At 40.4% G+C, this 23862-nt stretch overlaps 2 protein-coding genes across 2 annotated transcripts; one reads left to right on the forward strand and one right to left on the reverse strand.

Annotated features, from left to right (window-relative positions):
- Positions 1–303: 303 nt before the first annotated feature.
- Positions 304–5509, forward strand: LOC145486102 (uncharacterized). The gene has a single exon (XM_081464814.1). The coding sequence runs from the start codon at positions 2646–2648 to the stop codon at positions 5370–5372; it is 2727 nt and encodes a 908-aa protein (XP_081320940.1). The 5' UTR covers positions 304–2645; the 3' UTR covers positions 5373–5509.
- Positions 5510–5661: 152 nt separating this feature from the next.
- Positions 5662–22484, reverse strand: LOC145486103 (S1 RNA-binding domain-containing protein 1-like). The gene is made up of 17 exons (XM_081464816.1): positions 22026–22484; positions 18191–18302; positions 17001–17139; positions 16362–16458; positions 15458–15596; positions 14968–15091; positions 14278–14359; positions 13097–13254; positions 12591–12687; positions 10844–10951; positions 10425–10516; positions 10167–10249; positions 9585–9691; positions 8842–9258; positions 8091–8176; positions 7590–7688; positions 5662–7205 (listed from the first exon to the last, which is right to left on the reverse strand). Exons 1-17 carry the CDS (start codon positions 22232–22234, stop codon positions 6883–6885), a joined length of 2472 nt encoding a protein of 823 aa, XP_081320942.1. The 5' UTR covers positions 22235–22484; the 3' UTR covers positions 5662–6882.
- Positions 22485–23862: the final 1378 nt, after the last annotated feature.

Raw genomic sequence — 23862 nt, forward strand, 5'->3', positions numbered from 1 at the left:
ACCCAGAGAAGTATGTTTTTACATGCACAAAATTCTCGCTATGGAATAGTATTAAATTGTTATGCCATGCATCACGGTTGTATAATTTCTATGTAATTTTCCGCCGCAGGTCCTTCAGCTATAAAGTCGCTGGATTTGTTAAACGACTTATAAATCTAACTTAATGTAGAATACGGAACTTGTCGCACTCAGGACTCTTTTAATACGCGATGAAATAAAATGGGAGTTTTCTACATGTACAGTGGCTACAAACGAGAAAATCACTGATCAAAATAAGATAAAATAAAGATAGGGAGGGGGGGGGTAAGATATAGGCTGGGTAGGAAATCGCACAACAGAGATGTGCGAAGTACGAACACGTCATCGAAGAGGAGGTGAGAATCGGTAAAAAAAAAAAACCTCGCAGATATCGCTCCCCCGCTCCAAAATCCATTTAGGTGTTCATACCTGTGTTTTGGAACCATTTAAAGCGCTTAAAGTATTCAGCACTTTACGGTAGGCCAGACAGAATTGATACCTGTCAATGAATTCGAGCCGTAACTCGCAAAACGCGATCGATTCCGGTGCTTTTTAGGACTTCCTATCAAGATTTCAGGGGGCAGTCCCCGGGGGGCAGTTCCCCACAACACTTTTATGTGGGAAGTGCCCCCGTGCAGGAAACTAACAAATTCTGTATGCGCTCTGTCAGTGGAGAAAACGAACCAACCGGTTAGTGTCTCCCACCATATTCCTCGTCTGATTTATTTGTAGTTCGGGAATAAAATAATTTACGTTCGTTTGAGCGAAGCGAATTAGAACGTAACTTGTGGCAACAACAGCGGGTGTTAGCCAGATCAAAGGAAGAGGAGGAGAAGCAAATGAAAAAGAAGCAGGACAAAGCTAAAAGAAGGATACACAAAAAAGACCAGCGACTCCATCCCTCTCTCTCCGCCACTTGGGGTTTTTTTCAGTGGGGTAACTATATACACTTAACTGTTTGATTTTCATCTTTCCTCAACCTCGATCGCGCCATAATAACGTCTCAAATGGATTGTAGTTAAATTTTAAGTATTTGAGTCAGCCCCAGAAAATTAAAATTTATGAAGGGAATGGGAAGTTTTAAGCAGCACATCAAGAGAGGGGGAGATAGGTTATAACATTAACTATGAACTTAAGCCGCTTTTCTCAGTGTCGAAGGATATTGGTCGAAATTTTATAACAGATGATCATGTTTAGAGAGAGGTCCTCTTGAGACAAAGCCACGCATGAAGGTAGAACACCTAATGCCTACAGTAAAAACCCGATTTAGCTGTATGAGCATGGGGCATGGCTAAAGTAGTATTAGTATAGTATTATTTTTTTCGTTTCATCTGCTATTGGGTTAAGAAGTTGTTACGTTAGATCCTTTACGTTCTTTACTCTCAGATGGGATGGATACAAATTTTAAATTAGAATGTTAAAATTGCCGTTTTAGAATCGAATTCGCAATTTCTCTGAGTCAGTTTTAGCGCCTACATCTTAGTTAATAGACCTTTCCCGCATTCCAACAAACAATAGCGCCAAGTGGAGGTCAGAGTGGACAAAAATACAGTAAATGTATGAAAATGTCCACCCCAACCTCGCTCTGGTGCTATTGTTCGAACGCACTGAAGTGGAATGCGGGAAAGGTCTATTAACAGCAACTATGACGCCCCGTACACACTACGCCGGAGAAATTCGAAAACGCAACAATCAGCGGTCATTTTGAGCTTGTATTCGTGAAAAACTCGGGCAAGGAAATTGCATGTTTATCGTGACGTCAGCGTTTTCGAAAAGTTCCGTTTTCAAAATGTTTTCCATTCTAACTGAAAACACAAAACCGGATTTTTCAAATTCTGTTGTTTGAAGAGTTTTTGAAAAGCTCCGTTTTCGTGACGGATTAGTGTGGACGGCAGGCCTAACCGGGAGCCTGTTCGCAGGCTACCGTAGAAATAAAGCTGCGTTTCCAAATTTCTCCGGCGTACTGTGGACGGGGCCTGAGTTCTAGTTGTCCCAGCGACAGCCTAGCGATGAATTAGTTTCCTGTTCTTAATACCGCACAACAGTTAGCTATAGGCACGTACTAAGCTATAGGAAGCTAGCGAGAGAAATTCTTACACATGCAGCAAAATAATGAATATACTTCTTGGAGATGGAAAAGGAAACTTCAAGTCAAATATGCACACAAGTGCTGAATTTCCATGGTTTATTTGGCCTCGCTGCAACAGGTGGCGTGAAATGACCACCAGTTGACACAAAATACATCAGTTTTATTTCCAATGATCTCGGCACCTTATCCAAGAAAACAGATTAAGAGGTGAGGAAACTTATCGATTTATTTTGTAAATGACGCCAGCGAAATCTGACTTTTGGCAGTAAAAATATTGCTGGTGTTTCGTTTGTCCCTTCCCTCATGCATGCCTAAATTGTTCGACTCGGAGAATTAACACTGGATACAGTATCTGATTTCGTGCCGGAATTACTGGTGTATTCAACTGTGCGGTAGAGTAGACAGAGCTGTTGATGTGTTTAGCTGGCCTACAATCAAGCTCTTTTATTGCAAACCGCCGGGAAGACAAGCTCGTTCTAAAAGCCACCGAAAACAGATCAAAAGGGCTGACCTTGGCTGAAGTACACCAAAACATTAGATGGAAAATTTGCAAGAAGGAGAATTAACTCCCAAAGAGAACCAGGAAAACAAGGAAAACCAAGTGGGATCGAAAACACGCAACGAAAACAACGAAGGAGAAGAACCGAGCTCTAAATCTGGAAATAATACGAAATCACCGCCTAAAAAGTTCTATTTTGTTTCTTTGATCGGGCCAGGTTCAACGACCAGCGGGGATTTTACAGCAATTCATGTGTTTTATCTTCTAGTCTTTCTTCTTGTTATTGTATCGTCTTATGGCTTGTTCTATCCCAGTGTGAACACTACGCTGGCCGAGAAAGTCTTCTGTACTACTAACAATCGGACTTCGTCGAAAAATTGTCAAACGATGTTGCCTTACTCGCTAATTTACAGAATCTATTTCGCCACCTCGATCTTCTTTATGGTTCTTTACTTCCTGTTTTGTTATTTTTCTGAAAACAGTAATCTTTGCATTAAAGTTCACTCAGGATTCTGGATTCCAAAACTTGCGCTCCTTTCGCTGCTCGCATTTTGCGCGCTCAATATTCCAAGAAGTGGGTTTGGATTAGTGTGGATGTATTTTGGAATTGCTGGATCATTCCTATACACGTTAATACAGTTTGTATTTTTGGTGGACTTCGCAAAAGGCTGGAACGAATTTCTCACGGACAAGATGGAAAAAAATGCGTCCGCAAAGTTCTGGAACTTTTTGCGGTTATTATCTGCGGGTGCCATGTTTCTCTCGTCATCAATTGTGGCTGTGCTACTGTTCACATTTTACAGTAAACAAAACAGTTGCAGAACAAATTTATTACTGCTCACGGGAACTTTTGTTTTGTGCTTAGTAGCCATTGTTATTTCCGTTTTTTTGGATTCATGGTCAGAGCGATTACTGCAAACCAGTTTCGTGACGATGTACACCACGTATCTGACGTATGCTTCGCTCAGATACGGACAGAGTGAATGCAACGCGGAGCGAGATTACGCGATTAAAATTGGGAACGAACCTGACTTGAATTTATATTCGGTTGCTAATGTGCTAATTATTTTCTGCCTTTTGGCTTTCGCTTGTTTGCGGGAACCACAAACGTATTATAGAAAATTTGGAAAGCGCATGATTTCGAGCGGAAAGACAACAGAGGTGTTGAAGAATGCCTCGCAAGCTAAAGAAAGTTACAGCTCTTCATTTCTATATTTTATATTTTCGATGTTCTCGCTTCACACAATGATGGTAATTACTAATTGGTCCAACCCAAGGGAAACAGATTACGGGGAGATAGCTGTAAACTGGATTGCCCTCACGGCGAAAACCTTTGCCATCCTTGTCACAATATTCTTGTACATTTGGAGCCTCATCGCTCCAAGCATCTTTCCTGACCAAGAAGTACACTCCATACAAGGCATTATGACGTCACTTGGCACGTTCATGGGGAGAACGCTCTACACACTGTTCATTCAACCGTGTCCATTGTGGAACCAATCAAAATCGACGAGGTTTATCTACACGTTCTTCCTATTGGTTGGCACGGCTGTTTCGTGCGCGATGTATCTTCCCGCCACGCGCCGCGCGCTCGAGAGCAACGCGTACTTTTGTAATAAGCTTACGAGAATGGGAAACTGTCTGAGCATGGATCCCGCTTACTTAGCAGTGTACAGGATTTGCTTTTCAATGGCCGCTTTCTTTCTTTTGTTCGCGCTGATTCTTTACTCGGTTCAATTATACAGTGATCCCAGAGCTTTGATTCACAATGGATTATGGCTTGTCAAGTTTGGCCTATTTTTCGGCCTAGTTCTCTTCACATTTTTCATTCCTATGGAATTCAGTAAGGTTTGGATGTACCTGGGTCTTGTGGGAACTTTTGTTTTCATTATCATTCAGTTATTTTTGCTGGTGGATTTCACGCGCCTTTGGAATAAAACGTGGGCGCGCAAAATGGAGGAAAGTGGAAGGAAATGCTGGTTTTACTCCGTATTCGCTTGCACTGTAATTCTTTACGCAATTTCTGCCACGGCCATTGTTTGTTTTTACGTATTTTTCGGTGCTTCGCGTAGATGCAAAACAAACAAGATGTTCGTGAGTATAAACCTTGTCCTGTGTGCAGTGGCAGGAATTATTTCAATTCACCCAAAGGTTCAAGATGGCGGATTGCTGCAATCTTCCGTGGTGACAACATATTCAGTTTACCTGACATGGTCAGCGTTGTCTTACAATCCTAACGAGCGTTGTAACCCTGTTGCGACATACGTGTCCGAAGCAGACATGAGACCCAGTCTTAACATTCAAGCCTCGTTGGACCTGTTTTTGCTGGTAGTCACGATTATATACTTCAGCGTTCGTATATCCCCGATTACCGACACTTTACGAAAACTGATCGCGACTTCACTTCGGCTCATCATCGGGCTTCGTCGTCGGAAAGTCAAAGACGGCGATGAAGAGTGCCCGAATGAAGACCGAGGAAACGACGACGCAGTCACCGAGACTGAAACACCTTCCGATGAATTTGAATTCTCAGACGGGAAGGTTCCTTACAGCTATTCCTTTTTTCATTTTGTGTATTTTATCGCTGCAGTTCATGTGACAATGGTTTTAACAAACTGGTATTCTCCAAAAGATGGCTCGAACATTAAGCTTTCAATCGCCTGGGCAGCCATGAGTATAAAAATGACTTCGAGCTCCATGTGTATTCTTCTTTACATCTGGAGTCTGGCGGTGCCTATTCTGCTTTACAACAAGAAACCCTGTTAACCTTTTTATGCAGCTAACTTGTGATGTACGAGTCACGTTTTTCGTAGAATAAAATTGTCTTTTGGATCAAAAAGAACGTCAAGATCATAATATGCCAAGGTAGAGCATCATCAAAGAGTCAATTAGTATAGTATGTAATCGCATGAACGCAAGTGCAATCCACCGTAGGAAAAAAGATGGCGGCTGTACATTTTACCATAATGCCTTGCGAACCTAACACAGCCTATAAGGCACTAAGAAAGCCAAATGTTTATGATATTTGTCCCTGTACAAAGGACATTGAGTAGCCTGGGTTTGAAGATTTTATAACGTTTCTGTATGTTTTAATAAACGTTTTTAAAGTTGTCGTGCGCTAAGAACTGTGGGTAAATGTACCAGTCGCCGTCTTTTTTCCTACGGAGGATTAAGGAATTAACTACCGATGATATTTGGCCTTTCGGCCTCTGCAATTTGAAAGAATTTCCACATATCACGAGTAGTGTAAATCCTTAATTTCCCGAACTTTCATACAATTCGTCATTTATTATACATGACTAACTGTAGTACAAATTAAAAGTAACGAAAAAATTGGCCAGCTCTCGGCCAATCACAATGAAGTAATTTTCTCAGTCATATGATAAGAGAAGTGTTCACTTGAGGTGTCGCAAGTAATCCGCATTTACTTTGGTTTTGCATTACCAGGCTAAGCGATTGACCAATAAAATTCGCGCCACTTTGTCATCCAATCAGAAGTAAATCCAAAACCAATCGTGACTCGCTCGCACACGTTTTCCCGCGCTTCGCGTCAGCTACATGCGTTTTCTTCGAATTTTGATTGGTTCTGTATTGTTTGTGTCCTTTTTGATTGGCTGCAATGATAACTTTGGTTTTGGTTTTGCGACACTCAACTAAGAACCGCTCTACAAACGAAAGAGAACGGGAAGGTCAACTGAAAATTTTCAAGGAGCGCCATCGGAGTGACATATTTCCTTTAGTCTCCAAAACTGATCAACTTCTGGTTTCTCCTTATTGCCTTTCCTACACTTCCGCATTTTCTTTACGACATTTTAGTTTTAGATCAAAGTCAGGAGATTTTGAAGGCCCAGGCTCGTGATTACCATAATCCGCTTATTTGTAGTTGAAAAAGGTAGAGAGGACCTGGAATTTAGACTGATGTTCCAAACCAACATAACTTACAGGATTTGACGATAATGGTTAAAAGAGCAACAAGTGAGGGGACCGTATGTCGTATTTAATGACACCCTGTATTTCTCTTGCTTATAGCAGTAACACAACATTTACGCAGAAACCTACTGACGAGTTTTCTTCAGGATATCAAAAATTCGAATTGTTATTTCCAACAACAGATGCAATAGCAATATTAACGAATACTTAGTTTCGAATTTCGATTTGCTCTAATAAATATAATTTATATCAACTATTGACACGTTTTTTACATTATTGACAAATTACCTTAACGCGATCAAGTCTTTCCTTGCTTACTAGGTTCGTCAACAAAATACATTTCTTTTTATCGCGCGCACGATTGAGATAAATTTCCGATGGAGACTAACAACTGTGGATCAAACCTTGATGATATGTCCGTTAAAATCAGACCGATGTGTTGTTTCTGGATATTCACACTTTTAACAGTGACTTCGACAAGATCTCCCAGGCCGACCTTGCCTTTGAATCTTCCCATGCTACTATTATGTACCAGGCCATCACGGCCGACACCGCAGTCCACAAAGGCCCCGAATGACGTCATATTCGTGACGCGGCCGCTTAGCCGGGTTCCCGAATGAAGGTCTTCTAGTGAGGTCACATCCTGTTTGAACATGGGCTTCTGAAAATCTAGATATATTCAAAAGAAAAGAAATGTTAGACACTTTTTTGGGTTGCAGAGGCGTGCAATATGAAAAAAGTAACAAAGTAAAACAATCGCACACAAAAATATGAGGTGGATGCCCTTAAACGCAAATCAGGTACATAAAGTCAAACATTAAACGTGTTTGTGCCGCAAAAGATTCGTCAGTACTTCGGTACACGGTTGGTGAAGAGCCTGCATGCATTGAGGAAACAATAGGTCGATCGGTCATCTCCGTCTTGTCAAAGTCAGCCCGTAGGCTTTGTGCATGCCATACCACATGAATCGCATGCAACGTATTTCAGTCTTTACGATTTAATGTTTGCTAAACGACATATGTGAACACAGATTTTGTTATGCTGTATACTTACTGACTCGTATGTCATGATCCGTTGGTTGTTTGAGACCATCAATAATATGTTGTAATGTGGGTGTGCCTACACCAAACTTTCCCGCTAATTCTTCAATCTCTATGGAACAGTGCAGGTCAAAGTCAGCAATGCAAAGCACACAATCACGTCACAAAGTGAAGAAAAGAAAGAAAGATCGTCTAACTACCAAGAGACTGTCTTAAGTTTAGTGAAGGAGAGCCAAGCACTTCTTCAGAACTTGTCATTTCATTCGCTCCCTGCTCCACGCACCTCTACTGGGTTAATTGTGTCTGTTGTTTCTTCAACTTCTAAAGTTTTTCTCAGCCTTAAACCGTCTGAGAGGTACGCAGTGCTTCTGGCTAGAGCGTCTCATCGGCCATCACAAAGATTCACGCATTTGAAATGAGTGTTATGGAAAAAAACACTCGTCTCGGTAACAAAGCATTGTTGGGATTTTAACACAAGAAGGAAGGAAGGCAGACAAGAGGAAGACCTACTCACTGCGAGCCTGTAAAAACTTGTCGATGGCAGTTTTCATCACTGGCTGACCAATCTGCTCTGGTAGCATACCCAGCATCTCAATGACCCTAAAAAATGGAAAAATTATTTAGATACTGAAATCTCGTATTAGGTTATCCCTGCGCTGCGTAACCAAGTCAGTGAATATTGCTAATTTTTTTCAAGAGCGCGCGCGCGCAACAAGAATAACCTAGAAAGAATTTCGTATCTTTCGGCTTGACACAGGTTGGGACAAAAACCCAGGTCCGATTGCCCAGGGCAAGTAACTTTTACTCTTGGGAAAGTGAAAATGGAAGGTTGGTGGTACGGTGGGCAAGCGAAATTAGCCTCAGCAGTCTTGTTTGTTGATAAGGAATGAACATTACACACTTATTGGGCAAGTGATAGTTCAATGGGGGCAACTGAAAACTGAAATGTACTGGCCCACTGGGCAACTGGATGTCAAAATTCTTTTCCTGCTCTGCGATATAGAGCGTTTCCCTGGCGTTCAAATTGGTGTCTCCAATAAAGGTAGTCTTGACATAAGAAAAGAACGCATTTCCTAAAGAAGAGAAATTCTGGGAGTACCAAATGAACATGGACATTGTGGTGACATAATGGAGTCCATGGGGTCCTTTCCTTTGTGTTTGTCTATCGCACAGAACAATTACTCAGACGCCATTTGATTAATTAAAATAATAGCGCAAACAATCGTCAGAGTTTTGACAGGCGAAATTGAGTGTGGATAATTTACCTTTTAGCGACTGAATAGGACTCCGGGTGAATCCAAGTCATGTCCAGTGGCTCTGGACAAAACTCTTGCTCGCTCGCTGATTTCTTCTTTTTCTTCTTTACTTCGTCCTCGGTGCTGCCGCCCTTTCTTTTCTTCCCACGCACCGTTGTCTGTCCTTCCTCGTCGGAATCTAACACAACAATCGTTTCACTGATGCTGTTAACCGCTGTCCTTTGCTGCCCGCTGACGGATGGCTCATCACCGTTGCTATGGTGACGTGAATTGTTCATTATTCGGACGAACCCGACACACTGTTCGTAGGTTTTGAGCCCAATCCCCTTGATTGCTTTCAGCTGCTCACGGTTGGTGAAGGTGCCATTTTCTTCTCGCCACGCTAGAATCGCTTTCGCTTTCTTATCATTTAAACCAGCTATGCGCCTGAAAGGAATACAAGATAGCACGGCGAGCTACAACAAAATTCCCTTTCTTTCACTGATTCGAGTGGAAATTTGGCGTTTTCTTGATTTGATTTAATGATATTTTATCAAGTACCTTGGCTTGAACCGGGGGAACCCTTTTACTTAGGTACTGGCATTTTCTCTTATCTACTGTCACAAGCCGCGGTGAAGAATTCAAATAACCAGGTTATCATTCCACCAAATGTAACTTAGAGGCATGGGATTACTTGTTCTGATATCAAGCAAACCACTGGAAAGCTTAGAAAGGAGTAATTGACAATTCAGACACCGTAATGTACAGATTACCTTAACATACTGACTCCGGCGACATTTAAATCAACTCCTACAAAACTGACACAGTCCTCCACCACACCATCCAAAGCTCCTCGGAGCAGGGACTCGGGAATATCATGCTGTGACAGAGCGAGAAACATATTAAAACCAGACAAGCCGGCAATCCTCATAACTACACAAGAAGAGCTATTTTCAAGCCTGGGGCCTGATCACTCCCTAATAAATACCAGACAGAATAAAACAGATACGAATGAAAAAATTGAATTCTTAGTGATGTGACACACTTACATGCATCGCCCGGATGAAAAATAAAAAGATAAATAGGAAAAATAGAATTGATCGTTTTTTGATGAAAGTGTCAGATAATGTTAGCATGCTAATCAATTCCGTCAGTGGCATGTAGCTTCAACCTCGTTCCCAAGGCCTTTTCCCAGGCTTGGAAAAAGACCCTGGGAACGAGGTTGATGTAGCCTAACAGACATAATCGGTCATTTTTCGAGTCATCTTTAACAATTTCAAAACGAGGTCAGAAAACAGCCGTTGAACTCCAAAACTAAGCCCCCTGAGCTGGGTAATTGTCGGCGTCCCACTTACCTGGTACATTCCAATACCCAAATGTTTGGGCTCAATTTTCACCAATTCTGTCAGAGGATCCTGCAACCTCCGCCCTATCGATACTAAAAAGTAACATAGCCACAATTAAAACGACAGGCAATGCGTTATGAATAAAACGGCTACAGCAAAACCGCAACCTCGTCTCCATGGTCACTCTGGCAATCAAATCCAACACGGTGGCTAGATAAAGCCCTGGGTACGAGGTTGGCGGTTAATGAACATTTTGCTGTTAGTTACCAGCTCCCTTAAGACTTGTGTCAAGGCTTGGCAGCTCAGCTGCTGCTTCTGGAGACGCACTGTAAATAGAGGCTCCATCTTCGCTGACGATACTGAATTGAAAAAATATTATCTCCTATTAAAAGTCTATTTTTATTATTATGTTGTTACAAAAGCTCAAGAAGGCATGCCATTATTTCGACAAAAAGCACAGAGGAGGTGTTGTCATGAGAAAGAATATTTCTAAGGCAAAGCACCGACTAAATGGTCTGTTTAAGACTTTTTGAAAAATCCCGACAGAACCTGTAGCTGATCTGTTGTCATCGTCTCTTTTTTGCGGAGTACAAGTTATCATGCTTTAAGCGTGTTAATGAATCATTTCTGAGGGAATCCTCTGACAACACTACTCATAAATCAGTTAAACTTCTGTTTGTTTTTACCAGTAAGCGATTTCCAGAGGCGCAAATACGCGTTCTTTGATCAGCTGGCTAATGAATGTTTCAGCATCTCGGCATCCAACGCCATTCCCAATAGCGACATAGTCACATCTGTAAAGGATAACAACAGCAAAACTGTGAGCTAACCTATCACATTTTGACAAATTTTTAAGGACCAAATTGTTTCCGAAGGCGTGTACAGGAATATTCAACGAAAACATATTGAATTAAACTGGAAAATAGAGCGGTTTTCGAATGAGAGTCGTAGAAACCAAAACCAAAGTTATCACTCTAGACAATCACAAAGGACACTTACAATATAGAGAACCAATCAAAACTCGAAGTAGGTTCATGGCGCCGACGCAAAGCGCGGGAAAACGAGTGCGGGTGAGTCATGATTGATTTTGGTTTCACTTCTAATCGGATGAAAAAGTAGCGCGGTTCTTTTAAGCCAATCGTGTAGCGTAGTTGAAGCAAAACCAGTTACTTTTCGACACTCAAGTGAAAACTGCTCTATGCACGATCAAATTGGGTAAGGGAAAAATGTTAGTTTAACGAAACAACATACTTGTAAGAGATACCAGTACTGAGTCTACAACTAGATATGGCTTGAAGGCACAATTGCTTGAATTACCTCGTTATATATTCTGTAATTTTCCTTTAAAGTGTTATAAACTTCAAAAAATTCCACTTCAATTTATAATGTACAGAATTATGAGCCGATATGAAATCAAAGTGCTGCGTTTTACTCTGGCTGAATTTCATTTTCTCTTATCCTAAACGAGTTTACGATCAAGGTGTGGATAAAAGCAGCGTAAATATATGTATCATTCTCATCTCCAGAGCCATCAGCCATCTCTTAGTCCGCGGGGACCTTGGCGCGAGGGAAAGATGGCTCTGAATATGCAATTCAGGGTTCGTACCCTTTTTCAGAAACAAATTTCCAGGACTTTCCCAGGACTTTTCCAGGACTCAGATTGATTTTTCCAGGACTCTAAAATTCACATTAACCCTTTCACTCCCATTATCTCAATGTTAATTCTCCTTACTGTCTGCCATACATTTAATGTTTTTTCACTTGACTTTAACAGATTTCCAGGACTTTCCAGTCCTGGAAAATGCCACAATAAAATTCCAGGACTTTCCAGGTTTTCCAGGACCCGTACGAACCCTGATGCATGACTTGATTGGCTAGACTCCTGGACTAAGATCTTCATTAAGACTTCACTGAAAATTCTCCCCCGTAAGCCACAACCTTGCTACAAGGTTTGAAAACGTCATTCTATACCCTATTTTGCCCCTCCCCACCCTTGCGCAATGTTGACAAAACATTTTCATCTAACAAAAGGCAGCATTTGACCATTTTCCAGTATTGAAAGGGGCAATGGGGGTAGTGTATTACGGTTGTGATTTCACATCTTTGCACATCTCTTCAACACAAGTAGTTCTTGGCTGTAGTTTAAAACTTTCTGAAGGTCTGTAGGTGCTGTAATCGAATGGATTTGGGCAAATATCGACTACTGAATGTTTTCTAGAGAGTAACCAGCATAGTTTTAGTGAAAATCTTTAGTAAGTCCAAGAATCTAGACAATCAAACCACGTGTGTCCTGAGCCATGGTGCCAGGCCCCAACAGATAAGTCGGACAGGCGGCTCTGGGCCAAAAATGATATATGCACCTGTACATATTTGAAAGTTGCCCTGCTATTGAATTAAATTAAAGATATGGTTTGAGGAAGAAATACAGATTACCTGTGCTTTAAAACAAGTTCTACTACTGCGTTTTTGGCTTGTACAGAATTTGCTTTTTTTCCAAATGGATATATCACCCTTGTCTCTAGAACCTCGCCTGTAGTGAAGAGCAAAGGAATACTTCACTTGTAAACCATCTCATTTATCTTAGTAAACGCCACGAACCAGAGTGTCATTTAGATTTCATGTAATATATCAAACACGAAAGACCGTGTTTGACCACATTTCCAGACACCGAGAAGAGAGTTGAAAATACGACAAGTAGCGGAGTAATTTTTGACGAACTTTGAGGTGTTTGGAATTGTGGTGAAACACTGTCTCGAGCGTTTGTTATATCTTCTCAATCGAAACTAAAATGAAGGAATAAACGGAGCAATAAAATCGTAGAAATATATATTAATTATCCAAACACCGTCACGGTCATGATCCCTTGTTGAAACTTTGATGAATTATTCATGAATTTGAGAAGCGAAATTGCAACATGTTTTTCTTTAGTGTTTACGCACCTGTGGAACCTAGGACCGCTAACTTGCAGCCATGAGAGAAGCCTGGGTCTAGACCAACGACACTCTTTCCCCTTATGGGAGGGGTAAGAAGGAGGCGGTATAGGTTCATCATGAATAGGTCAACACTCTCTTTTTCAGCCTGTTTGGTTAATGAACTCCTTGAGAGAAAAAACGTCAACAAAATGAAGTTGCTGTGCGGTTAGACTTGGAGTGGCGGCCATTTTTTCTCGCAGACGTTCAGAGAAAAAAACGTCAACAAAATGAAGTTGCTGTGCGGTTAGACTACGAATAGCGGCCATTTTTCTCGCAGTCTTGCGCGTCTCGCTCGACGGACTAAGCGAAAGAGGGACTATTCGCAGTCTACTGTTCGGTACGATCAATCAACAAATTCTCCACGTGGGCTGCGCATGTACAATACAGTAATACTTATGAAAATCATAACAATTGGATTTCCTCAAATGTGATTGGTGCATAAACTGCTGTATTTTGCTCAATAATTAATCTGCAAAGTTGTAATCGGACACCTGTAATCGGACAGTAACATGAGCCAATCATGTTAAGTCCTCTCCACTAAATCCACCAATCACAACATTGATAATCACTATTCATAGTAACCAATTCAAAAGCTGCCTTTGTAAAATTGTGGAGGTTCAGTCTCCGTTGACTGTTTTGAAAGAACCTTAACAGCCATTTTGCAAGCTATTCTCCATATTTTTAATTGTGATCTTTACTCGTGATTATGTTAATCACTTGTATGATTACAGACCGAATTGAACTCCACTCAGTCCTATTACCATTATGTATTATATCTATAACAAAATTCTCGATCATGGTTGGTTCTCTGCGCACCTATTTGTCACGTAATCGGCGCGCGATCACGTGGGTGTCCAATTACAGGTATCCAATTACAACTTCTTATAATTAGATACCTACGCCATTCGCACGTCAATTACGCGTGTTTAAATGGCTTCCTTCATAATGTTTCCTATAGTGTTAGGAACTTATGGAAAGCCCTACTAACTTTTTCGCTCAAAAAAAAGTTCCAAAAGACTTTTTACTTTCGAAATTTGTCATTGATACGATTGATTAGTAACTGGACCTTCCGTCGTACAATTCAGGGAGTAATAAATATTATTGTGCTCGTAATTTCGAATCGTTTTATAATATACTAACTTAATTACCTGGACTGCCTGGTAATCTTTGGTTTAATAAGTCTGTTGTATGCATCATCCACTGAAGTCTTGAATAACGTTTGCATCTTTCCTTTAAAAATATAAATGATCTGCTGTAAAACTGAAAAGATTTCTTATGAAGCCAAGTCCAGCTAAAGGACCTTTCCATTTAGACTGCTCCTAACCAATAGATTAGTCAAAGGAAATTACAGTACACAGCGTAATACACTACCTGGAAAAACTGGGAGGCCACATAGCAGCCTACATGTAATGTTTGTGCACTGCACTCTAGATTGAGCAGTTAGGGCGTGCAGGGGTTTCAATCAGTGTTTAGCAGGTGGAAATCAGAGTATGACAACCAGGCAGGACAAATATAAGGTCTAAAGTCCCTTGCCAAGCTAGGGGGTCCAGTGCCTGGTCTTTAATGAAATCCCTGGGTTTGAGCCTTGGTAGGGGTCATGGTGTTGTGTTCTTTGGCAAGAGATGCTACTCCCACCACGGTGCCTCTCTCTACCCAGGTAAGGTATGAATGAAATAGGTGCATTGGCAAATTTAATTTAAAGCTGAGGCTAACCCTGCAATGGACTGGCATCCCATCCCGGGGGGAGTGGAAATATTCCTAAGTTGCCTCTTACAGCGGAAACTGGAAACAAGTGCTGACCTGATGAACAACTAGGCTTGTACACAGACTTTACCTACCTGGAGCATCATGGGGCACCCATGTTTTACGAAGATGAGAAAGGAACTGGTTTTCCACATGTTTGGGAATGATAAGTTTAACAGTGAGAATCTTGTTTTGTTCACCTCTGTTTAAAGCAAGCACCTGAAAGAGTAGGAAAAATATAAAATTATAGGTTTCATCAAGAAATTGCATGAGAAGGTGTGGCTAGGCCTAGTGTGCTGGACTTGGGATTTCTCGTCCGAGTTGGATCCCTGGCCAGGATCAGTGGCAAATTGTCAAGGAAACCTGACAAAATTCTGAGGGTGGCTGGACTACTGTTTTATCAACCCCTGGCAAAAAAAAACAGACAATAGCAAAAACAATTTATTCCATTTTCTGTCCCAAGCTTCCAATGGCCTCTAACTGTCACTTCAAACTTGTGGGCTGCCAAATTGACAAAATTATGCAAATTGGAAACCAAAGTGGCTTTAGTGTTCTAAGCTACCATTTTTCTCACAAAATCATTACTTGATGAGCTTTAAGTGCAGCAACTGACAAGTTGAAGCCATGATACTGTTCATATTTCTTGTCTCCTGCTCCATTTTTCTTTTCCTTTGTGGCTGAACGAGACAAAGATGATTCAATACGAATTGTATTTCCCTCCAACCTATTGACAATTAACAAACCATAATGATTAAGCTTAATACACGTAAAGTTGTTGAGCTCATGCATTTTTGTGCCTTGTGAGAAATGATTAGAGAGAATTTGGAGAATTTCTTTTGAGTTCCCGGCTACGTTGAACTGAAAGCATTAAATTTTCCCTTAGTTACTTTTTCAGTTACTTACTATCAACTTACTTGAACTGCCAAAATCTCAAACTATTTTTTTTTTTGTTCCCCTAAAGAGATAGTGGGGTTCACCTTTACTATGACACTTTGCCATGATGTTTAATACAGTTTGATACTACAGTGTACTATGGTGGCACAAAAAAACAGGAGTCTGACAGCTTATCTACATACCCTACTATACAGTGTGAGTCATATAACAATGAAAAACACAGCATTTTTGGATAATATGTACTAAAAGCATCCTCGTTCAAGTGTCGATCAATACCCTCGATCAATACCCTCCATCAACATCTTGATCAGTACTCCATCGACACCCCAATCGATACTCACTCAACACTCAATTGACACTTGATCAACAGTCGGTTGACACTCCAACTATCGACTGACTCATATGTATCGATCGATTATTAGTCAACTGTTTACTAAGATGTTGATCGAGTGTCGATCGAGTGTCAACTGAGGTGTCCATAGAATGTCGATCAAGTACTGATCAAGATGTCAATGGAGTGTAGATCAAGGGTATTGATGGACACTCTACATCGGATGCTTTTAATACAGTCACATGACCCACATTTTCTACTCACATTGCTTTAATTGAGCTTAGAGTGGAACTATCTTTGGCGATAATGTCAGCCAGAATGTGCTGTATACCAAGTGAGACTTGTTTCACATCTTTAATTCCTGCAAGCATACATATACATGTAGTTCTTTTCAAAAATTGAACAACAAATCGATGAAGCCATATCAAGTAACAGTCAATATTAATTATTATAATTACAATTTATTCTTAAAGAGGAAACCAAGCTCATTGCTTGAAATATGATTTTCAGGAAGTTCCTCAAAATAAAAGCTTTAATACAAGAAATTCACTGGTTAATTCCTCGTGATCAAGTTACTAAATTTCATGAAAAAATTCTTATCTACCTCGATGAGTTTTAATATATGGTAAGATACAACATGGTCTGAGCGACAAGGTACACATGAGGCCAGGAAAGGGTAAAATTCCGCTATTAGACATGGCATTAAAACTGTGACACGGAGGATGATAAAATAACAACAAAAAACAGCACTTGCGTTCATTATTCTTAAAGTGCTGTGACAACCTCCTGAGTAAAGTTCATTTGAGAAGGTTTGACATTCAGTTGTAGGACACTCATCAGTAATGCCCCTGACAATTGAAGCCTCCCACATGTTTTTTTCATAAGATTGCTTACTGTCATTACCTTCTGTGCCTGGTTTAACCAGCTTTTCAAGCTGAACCATCCTTGGATTCTTTAACAATAGCTCAGCAGGTTCACCAAGTCCAAGCTGCCGTGCTCTCTCGGCATGGGAGCCTTTGCTGCCTTTCTTGAATGGTGCATACTAGTCATCAAGCCCATAAAGTTATATATCAGACAATGTCATTGCACATGTAATATTGCCCTCAATTTTGATAAGTTTGACCCAAAACCCATTACCTGCTGATAATTTCAGTACATAAAGGATAAAGGTTAATTCAAGTAATTGCATTTTACTAATTAACAATTAGACTATGAGCTCTCAATTTCTATGAGGCCTTCAGCCTCATCAACTATCACCTCATAGAAATCGAGAGTGAATAATCTAATTGTTTTAGTAGAATCCTTACTAAAATTTAATTCAAATAACGGTTTCCAATTATTTCTTGACATATCATTAAACTTTGTGCATGAAAAAGATCGCTCAGATTGAATTGTCCTTTAAAATTGAAGTTGTGTGTGCACACGCATTAGTTTTTTCAATAATTTCAACTTTTTTAAACATCAAGAAACCATAAAAAATGTCCTTCTTTTAGTCTTCTCAGGAATATGATTGATTCATTTGCATCAAAATTTTCCTTCAAAACTTTGGAAAAACGAAATAAACATTGCTGTTTCCTAGGTGACCTCTAGCCACTGCACACTAATGGCTGATAGTGTTCAATGGCTCAGCCAATCAGATTACAGCATTTTCATTAGTATACTAGTAGAATTCTACTAAGTTAAATATATAATAGACAATAGATGCAAGGAAGATTAGCAATGTTATATTTCGTTATTATTCTGTTTTACCATCTTCAGACTCAGAGACATACAAAGTGCAAGATTTAAATACTAGAAGGTGGTAATTAGCATTAACAAACATGTGAAAAACAGAAACAAAGACAATATACTTTTGACCTTTCTTGTTTGATTATTGTAAGATGAGACACATTTGATATAAAAAATTCTTTTCAAGTGATTTTACACTGTACATGAATAGATCTTTTCTGGAATGACAATTCCAAAATTATCATTTAATATCATGTTTTCTCTAAAAGCCTGTATTTGGATCACTGGTTGAAAAAGAGCTGAATAAACTGATATAAACATAAAACAACATGTTATTAAAACTTTTAAGTGTTTTGTAAGCTTACCACTTCTTCCACCTCTTCCATGGTGAGAGCATTGTCAAGAGACTTTTTAATTTCTGGTGTGAGCTTCTCACCTATCTTCTTACTGACTGATTCAGCACGTTCCTTGATAGATCTACAAATAAGATGATATTTGAAGTTATTAACTTCTTCATGTCAAGTGGTGCCTTGAAACAGTTCAGTCCCTTTTGTGATTTCCAGAGATGATTCATGTTCATTATTAATAGTTGTTCACATGATACCAGGATTACATGTACTTTAATGCTGTTGCAACTTCATCCTTGTCTGTCTAGTGACTCTTCCATGATAAGCCTAAATATCATGCCTTCCAGAAAGAGGGGTGAAGAGATGCAAAGAGAACTGTAGGAGGGCCTGAGACGTTTTTAATTAACCATACATTGGTTCACATCACATGTCCAAAATCTTGATCTCACATTAACTAGGTACATGTAGCACACAGAAGACTCTTATATCACTGGACATTACGACCAACAGCGACAAAGAGACGAACAAAATGGAAGCCAAGAATTTTCTTCCTTTTTCCTTGCCTTCTTTTGGGCTCACTATCCCCACACCCCCCCCCCCCCCCTCCCACACACACACACACACACCCCCAACATTACTTTGAAAAGTAAGGACTACTCAGATTGTTCATGAAGCTACATGTAGCTTTAAAAAATGTCATATCAGAAAAGTGTGTCCAGTAGTAGCCCAGGGTGATTATTTTATTTGTCCAAATCAGAGTTTCAAGAATTAGTACATTGGGCAAGCATTTTTATCCCTTATTTACTCTCCTCTTTTGTTATTTAGAAAGAAAACAAAGAAGAGAATAAATTAGGGATAAAAATGCATGCACATATGCAGGTCTAATTATTGAAACTCCCATTTGGCTTACTAAAATTAAAGTATCTGGCAACATGTGGTGAGGGACAGGGGATTCAAACCCAAGAGAATAGAGGGTGTGAGAGGAAAGGACAGGAAACTGGTTTGCCAAAGGCGGCAAAAGTCAAGAAAACTAGTAGGATTTTTGCCAATAACACATTTGTTACTAAATACAAACGAGTTGATTTGCAGATCTGTGCTCAATAGTAAACTAGGGCGTGATTATAACAGATGACCAACTGATCAACTGTAGATTTGACTTGGCATTTTATTACTATTTAGTTTCGTACTACACAACTTGTGTGCAGCAACTCCTCAGATGAAATTGCCAAATACGAATTTACATTGTTACACTGATTTGAAATACACATACAACCACTGGAAATATGATAGCTACAATAGGTGAACGCTTTACAAAACAATGGAAAGTAGGAGATTCTGTTACATGTATTTGGCACTAGAAACAGGGCAAAGAGGAGTGAGCCATCAAGGAACATTATCTGGGTGAGAACTTAAAGAATAAAAATTACAGAAAGTAGATAGTGTGTGGTTCCTGAAAATATCCATACTCCCATGGAAGGGATTGGAAATTCCACCTGGGTTTGGGGGGGGGGGGGGGGGTCAGCTTTTTGACCTGAATAATTGCATTACAGAATAATAGTAATATGGAATCGACAGAATTAACAGTTCTCCGATCCCGTTAAGAATAATTCATTGAGAACTAACAGTTATAGTTCAGGAGACAAAGATTATTTCTAACAAAAAATTACCAGCTGTGTGTGATGTAACTAATTAATACTTCCACGAAAAAGACAAGGGAAAAAAGTCTTCGACACCCATGGTAAATCATGTAATAATTACATAATTTGCATTACATTTACACAAAAGGCATCCCACGTCATTCAAGGGAAGTCCTGGATTGGAGTGTGTATGGCATGAATCCATTAACAATTAACTTTGTTTCCAAACCCTCCCAGCGTGTGCACTGATGTTGTCAAACACAGGCATGCTGCTTTGCAGTGTCATTCTTGGCAAACTTTGCATCACATAAAAACATCTAGTTCTGTAAAGATTTTCTAGCTCTGCCAGGTTTCCAGAGTAGTGTTTAGTCAACATTTTCATAGATAAAAGAAAAATCAATATGCAAGTTCGAAAGTGACATGTCAAATTTTCCCCACCAGACGACAAGATGATAGGACGTTATGTCGCAATATAGATTGAATTACACTGTAAGAAAAAGAATGCAAAAAAGCGAAAAGCATTCTTTTCAGGCAATCACAGTTGTCATTCTTTGCAGGCCAAGAGAGATGTCAAAAATGAGATTTTTTGCTGCCAAACACACAAAATGTAATCTGAGAAACAAAATTCTTTCTCAAATACATAAATACAACATGCAAGTTTGGTGCATGGAACTTTGATACAAAAAGTTGTTTTGATTGTTTTGCTTTACTGGTATAGTATAAAGCATTTCTTTCTATGCATTTCTTTCTCAGTGCCCTTGGAATTGAACTTGTGTTTTGGTATATATGAATTCATTATTGAAGTGCCGCTGTTTTGTCAGGATAATGAAGTGGAATTGGTTGTACAAGTGACGAATAATGCATCTGTGACAGGCAATAATTCACCATGAAACATTAGACGTACCTTTCTGCTCATATGTTGGTCACAGAACAGAGGGTGGTAAAGGGCATTTTCGTGACTCGTGATCGGCCCTTTTTTTTCCCGTGAAATGTGAAATGGCTAATTTTTTCCTCATGAATCGTGATTTCCATACTCGCTGTGAACCGTGATTTTCCAAAATGTTCTCTTTTATTTTCTGTGAAGCGTGCTTCATGAAGCATGTTTGCCAATGTTGTATTTTTCGTGAATTGTGAAAGGGCTGCTTTATTTTCTGTGAAACGTGATCTGTACCCCCCCTTTACCACCCTCAGTACACACTAATTTATCAGAAAACACATGTAAGCATCAAAATTCAGCTTCTGCAACTATAAATAATTAGCTTATTTCTTTACTTTTACTAGAAATAAAAATATTTCTAGGGGTGTGCAAAAAAAAATTGGAATTTCCAGAGGGGTGGGGGGGGGGGTATACATCATGTGGGCCGACTTTGGAAATTCCAGAGGGGAGAGGGGGTTATAATATGGAAAATTACTTCCGTGGGGAGGAGGGGAGGAGGTATGGATATTTTCTGGAACTACACAGTAAGCATAATATAATGAAATTGTCACCTTGTTTAGCTTCATGTAAGCTTCTAGAGGTATACTTTATTACACTTTTTTTGACCTCCCAAAGAATTTTGATACTTAGAAATAGTTAGTCAACCTCTCAGCATATCATGTCTATTTGAAGACAATTCAATGAAACAAAAATTTTGATCCTTGTGCACACATCTGGGATTAGAGTTAGGATAGGCCCTTTGCAGCTAAGCCATCACATGACGTACTTTTTATAAAATTATGGGCTACGAATGCCAGAAATGGAAAAAGCATGTAAAAAATATCAAGATGGTTAAGTTTGAGGCCCCCGTCATTGAAGAACGAGATTTTATGACGGTCTGATTTTTTTTTTTTTGAAAAAAAAAAAAAGAAGATTTGTATGGAAAAAAGGTGCTGGAGAGGAAGGCCTTGCTCTCCAGCAACATTTTGCGTACAAATCCTCTAAATTTTCCGAAAATTCAAAGTGACGTATGAACTTACTCTTTAATGCCAGGGGCCTCAAACTTGGCCATTTCAGTATTGTCGATTCTGGCATTCTTTGAATTATAGCCCACAATATATACCTTTTTTTTTCTTTTTTTAAGGAAAAATTTGGTCACGTGACCCCAGCTGCAAGGGGCACAAGCTTACGTTTACAAATTATTTTCAGTAAAAAAAAACACGACAACAAATTTGACTTCCTCTACGGCCACCACTCTCGAAAAGAAAAAAAGCTATGCCACACTAAAATTTCAACTCACTTGAGCTGTTCATACTGAGCTTGGATATGCCGCAACACTGTTGGATCTAGTCCCCCTGTCTGTTCTTTACGATAGCGAGCAATGAACGGAACAGTGTTGTCCTTGTCTAGTAAAGTTATCACCGTACGAACAACATTCACGTCGAGATGCAGGTTCTCTGCTAGCACTAAAGCAGCTCTAGGTATACTCTGTAGATTAACGCTAGCCATTCTTGGCGTTTCTTCGTCCTTGATTTGGAACAGCGTGTAGCTCAGGCATCCTCGCTCAACTCCTCGGTGTCCTCTCGGTGTCCCCCTCGGTCTGTTCCTCGGTCTCGTTCAAATTAGCCTCCATTTTCAGCGGACTAACTTTTTACGTCATGTAGACTGGCATACGATGTCCCTGCATCGAACGTTAACGTGACATGCAGGATGCATGACTTGGTGGGTCACGAAAGCGTTCATTTTGACGCTCTTAAATATGTTTAAGCGTCCTCGGTCCTCGGCCTCGAATGTCGAACATATTATCCGTGGCACATAAATAAAGCCATGGTCATAAATTAGTGAATTACTCGAACAGGCGCTGCTGCTATTAGCCTAGCCTGCGAATAGGCGAGCCCCGAGTCCCGCCCCGAGTCCCGCCCCGATCGCTTCGCTCTCCGAATTCTTCATTTTCGCGTTTGTCCGCTCGCTTCGCTCACCGAATTTTTTTTTTTCGTCCTCGCTGGGAGCCTGTCACCGCAGAGATCTGTTTCCTGCCGCCTTGGCCGTGTAGGCTGGCAGTTTGAAAGCTGGGAAGAGGGAATAACGGAAGCACACGGGAAACTCCGGGAAGGGGAAAGCTCCCGCCATTTCACTCTTCCCATCGTCCCCCGTGCGCCTTTCTGTCGGTGTGTGTGTGTGTGGGGGGGGGGGGGGGTGGGGGGAGTAGTGCGAGGTTCAAATGGTACAGGTAAAGTCTGCATGCGAGCCAAGTGGCCCATCAGGCCGGAGCTTATCCCAGTTTCTGTAGCATGAGGCGACTAGGAGTATTTCTACTCCCCCCTGGATGGGATGCTAGTCCATCGCAGGGTTACCCCCAGCATTAAGTTCGCCGGTACCCATTTATACACCTGGGTGGAGAGAGGCACTGTGAGAGTAAAGTGTCTTGCCCAAGAACACAACACAATGTCCCCGGCCAGGGCTCGAACCCGGACCGCTCGATCCGGAGACGAGCGCACTAACCATGAGTCCACCGCGCCTCCCACAAATGGTAGGTAGGACATAATTATAGAACGTTCCATCTCATCCAAAAATAACCAGATCATCTTATCCAAAAAAAAAATTATTTAAAAATCGCAAAGAAACAAAACACGACTATATACCTAACTGAAGGCTGCTTACAACAGCAAGAAGTTCATATGAATATTCCTGAGAGTAAGCAAAAATTGAGTCTTCTTATTTAGATGATACTTGCTGATGATGTCGTTAATTTCGTTGGAATATCCTCTGTTACTCTCCGATGGCCGGCGTGTTACGGTTGTCTGTAACTGCCGGCAGCTGGTTACTGATACGTCGATCTCCATGCCGACCTCCCAGCATCTTAAGCATTGCTTTTCGAATCTCTCTATTTCTACCATAGTTTAACAATGGGTTAAGAAGACCATTAAACGTCAGCAGTAAATAGTTCAATGGCCGAAAGGGATTTAACGGCAGTCCCAAAGCGACTATGATTACAGGGCTGATCAATGCTGGTAGAAAAGAGAAGACGAAACATATCAAGATCACTGAAACAATTTGAGTCAATTTTCTCTCTTTTTCCGCGGCAGAGCGCTTGTTTCCCGCTCGTATCCGCAAGTTTCTAGAGTGTCGTCTATTTG

This window comes from Orbicella franksi, chromosome 4, assembly GCF_964199315.1.
Source record: "Orbicella franksi chromosome 4, jaOrbFran1.1, whole genome shotgun sequence".
NCBI classification, from domain to species: domain Eukaryota; kingdom Metazoa; phylum Cnidaria; class Anthozoa; order Scleractinia; family Merulinidae; genus Orbicella; species Orbicella franksi.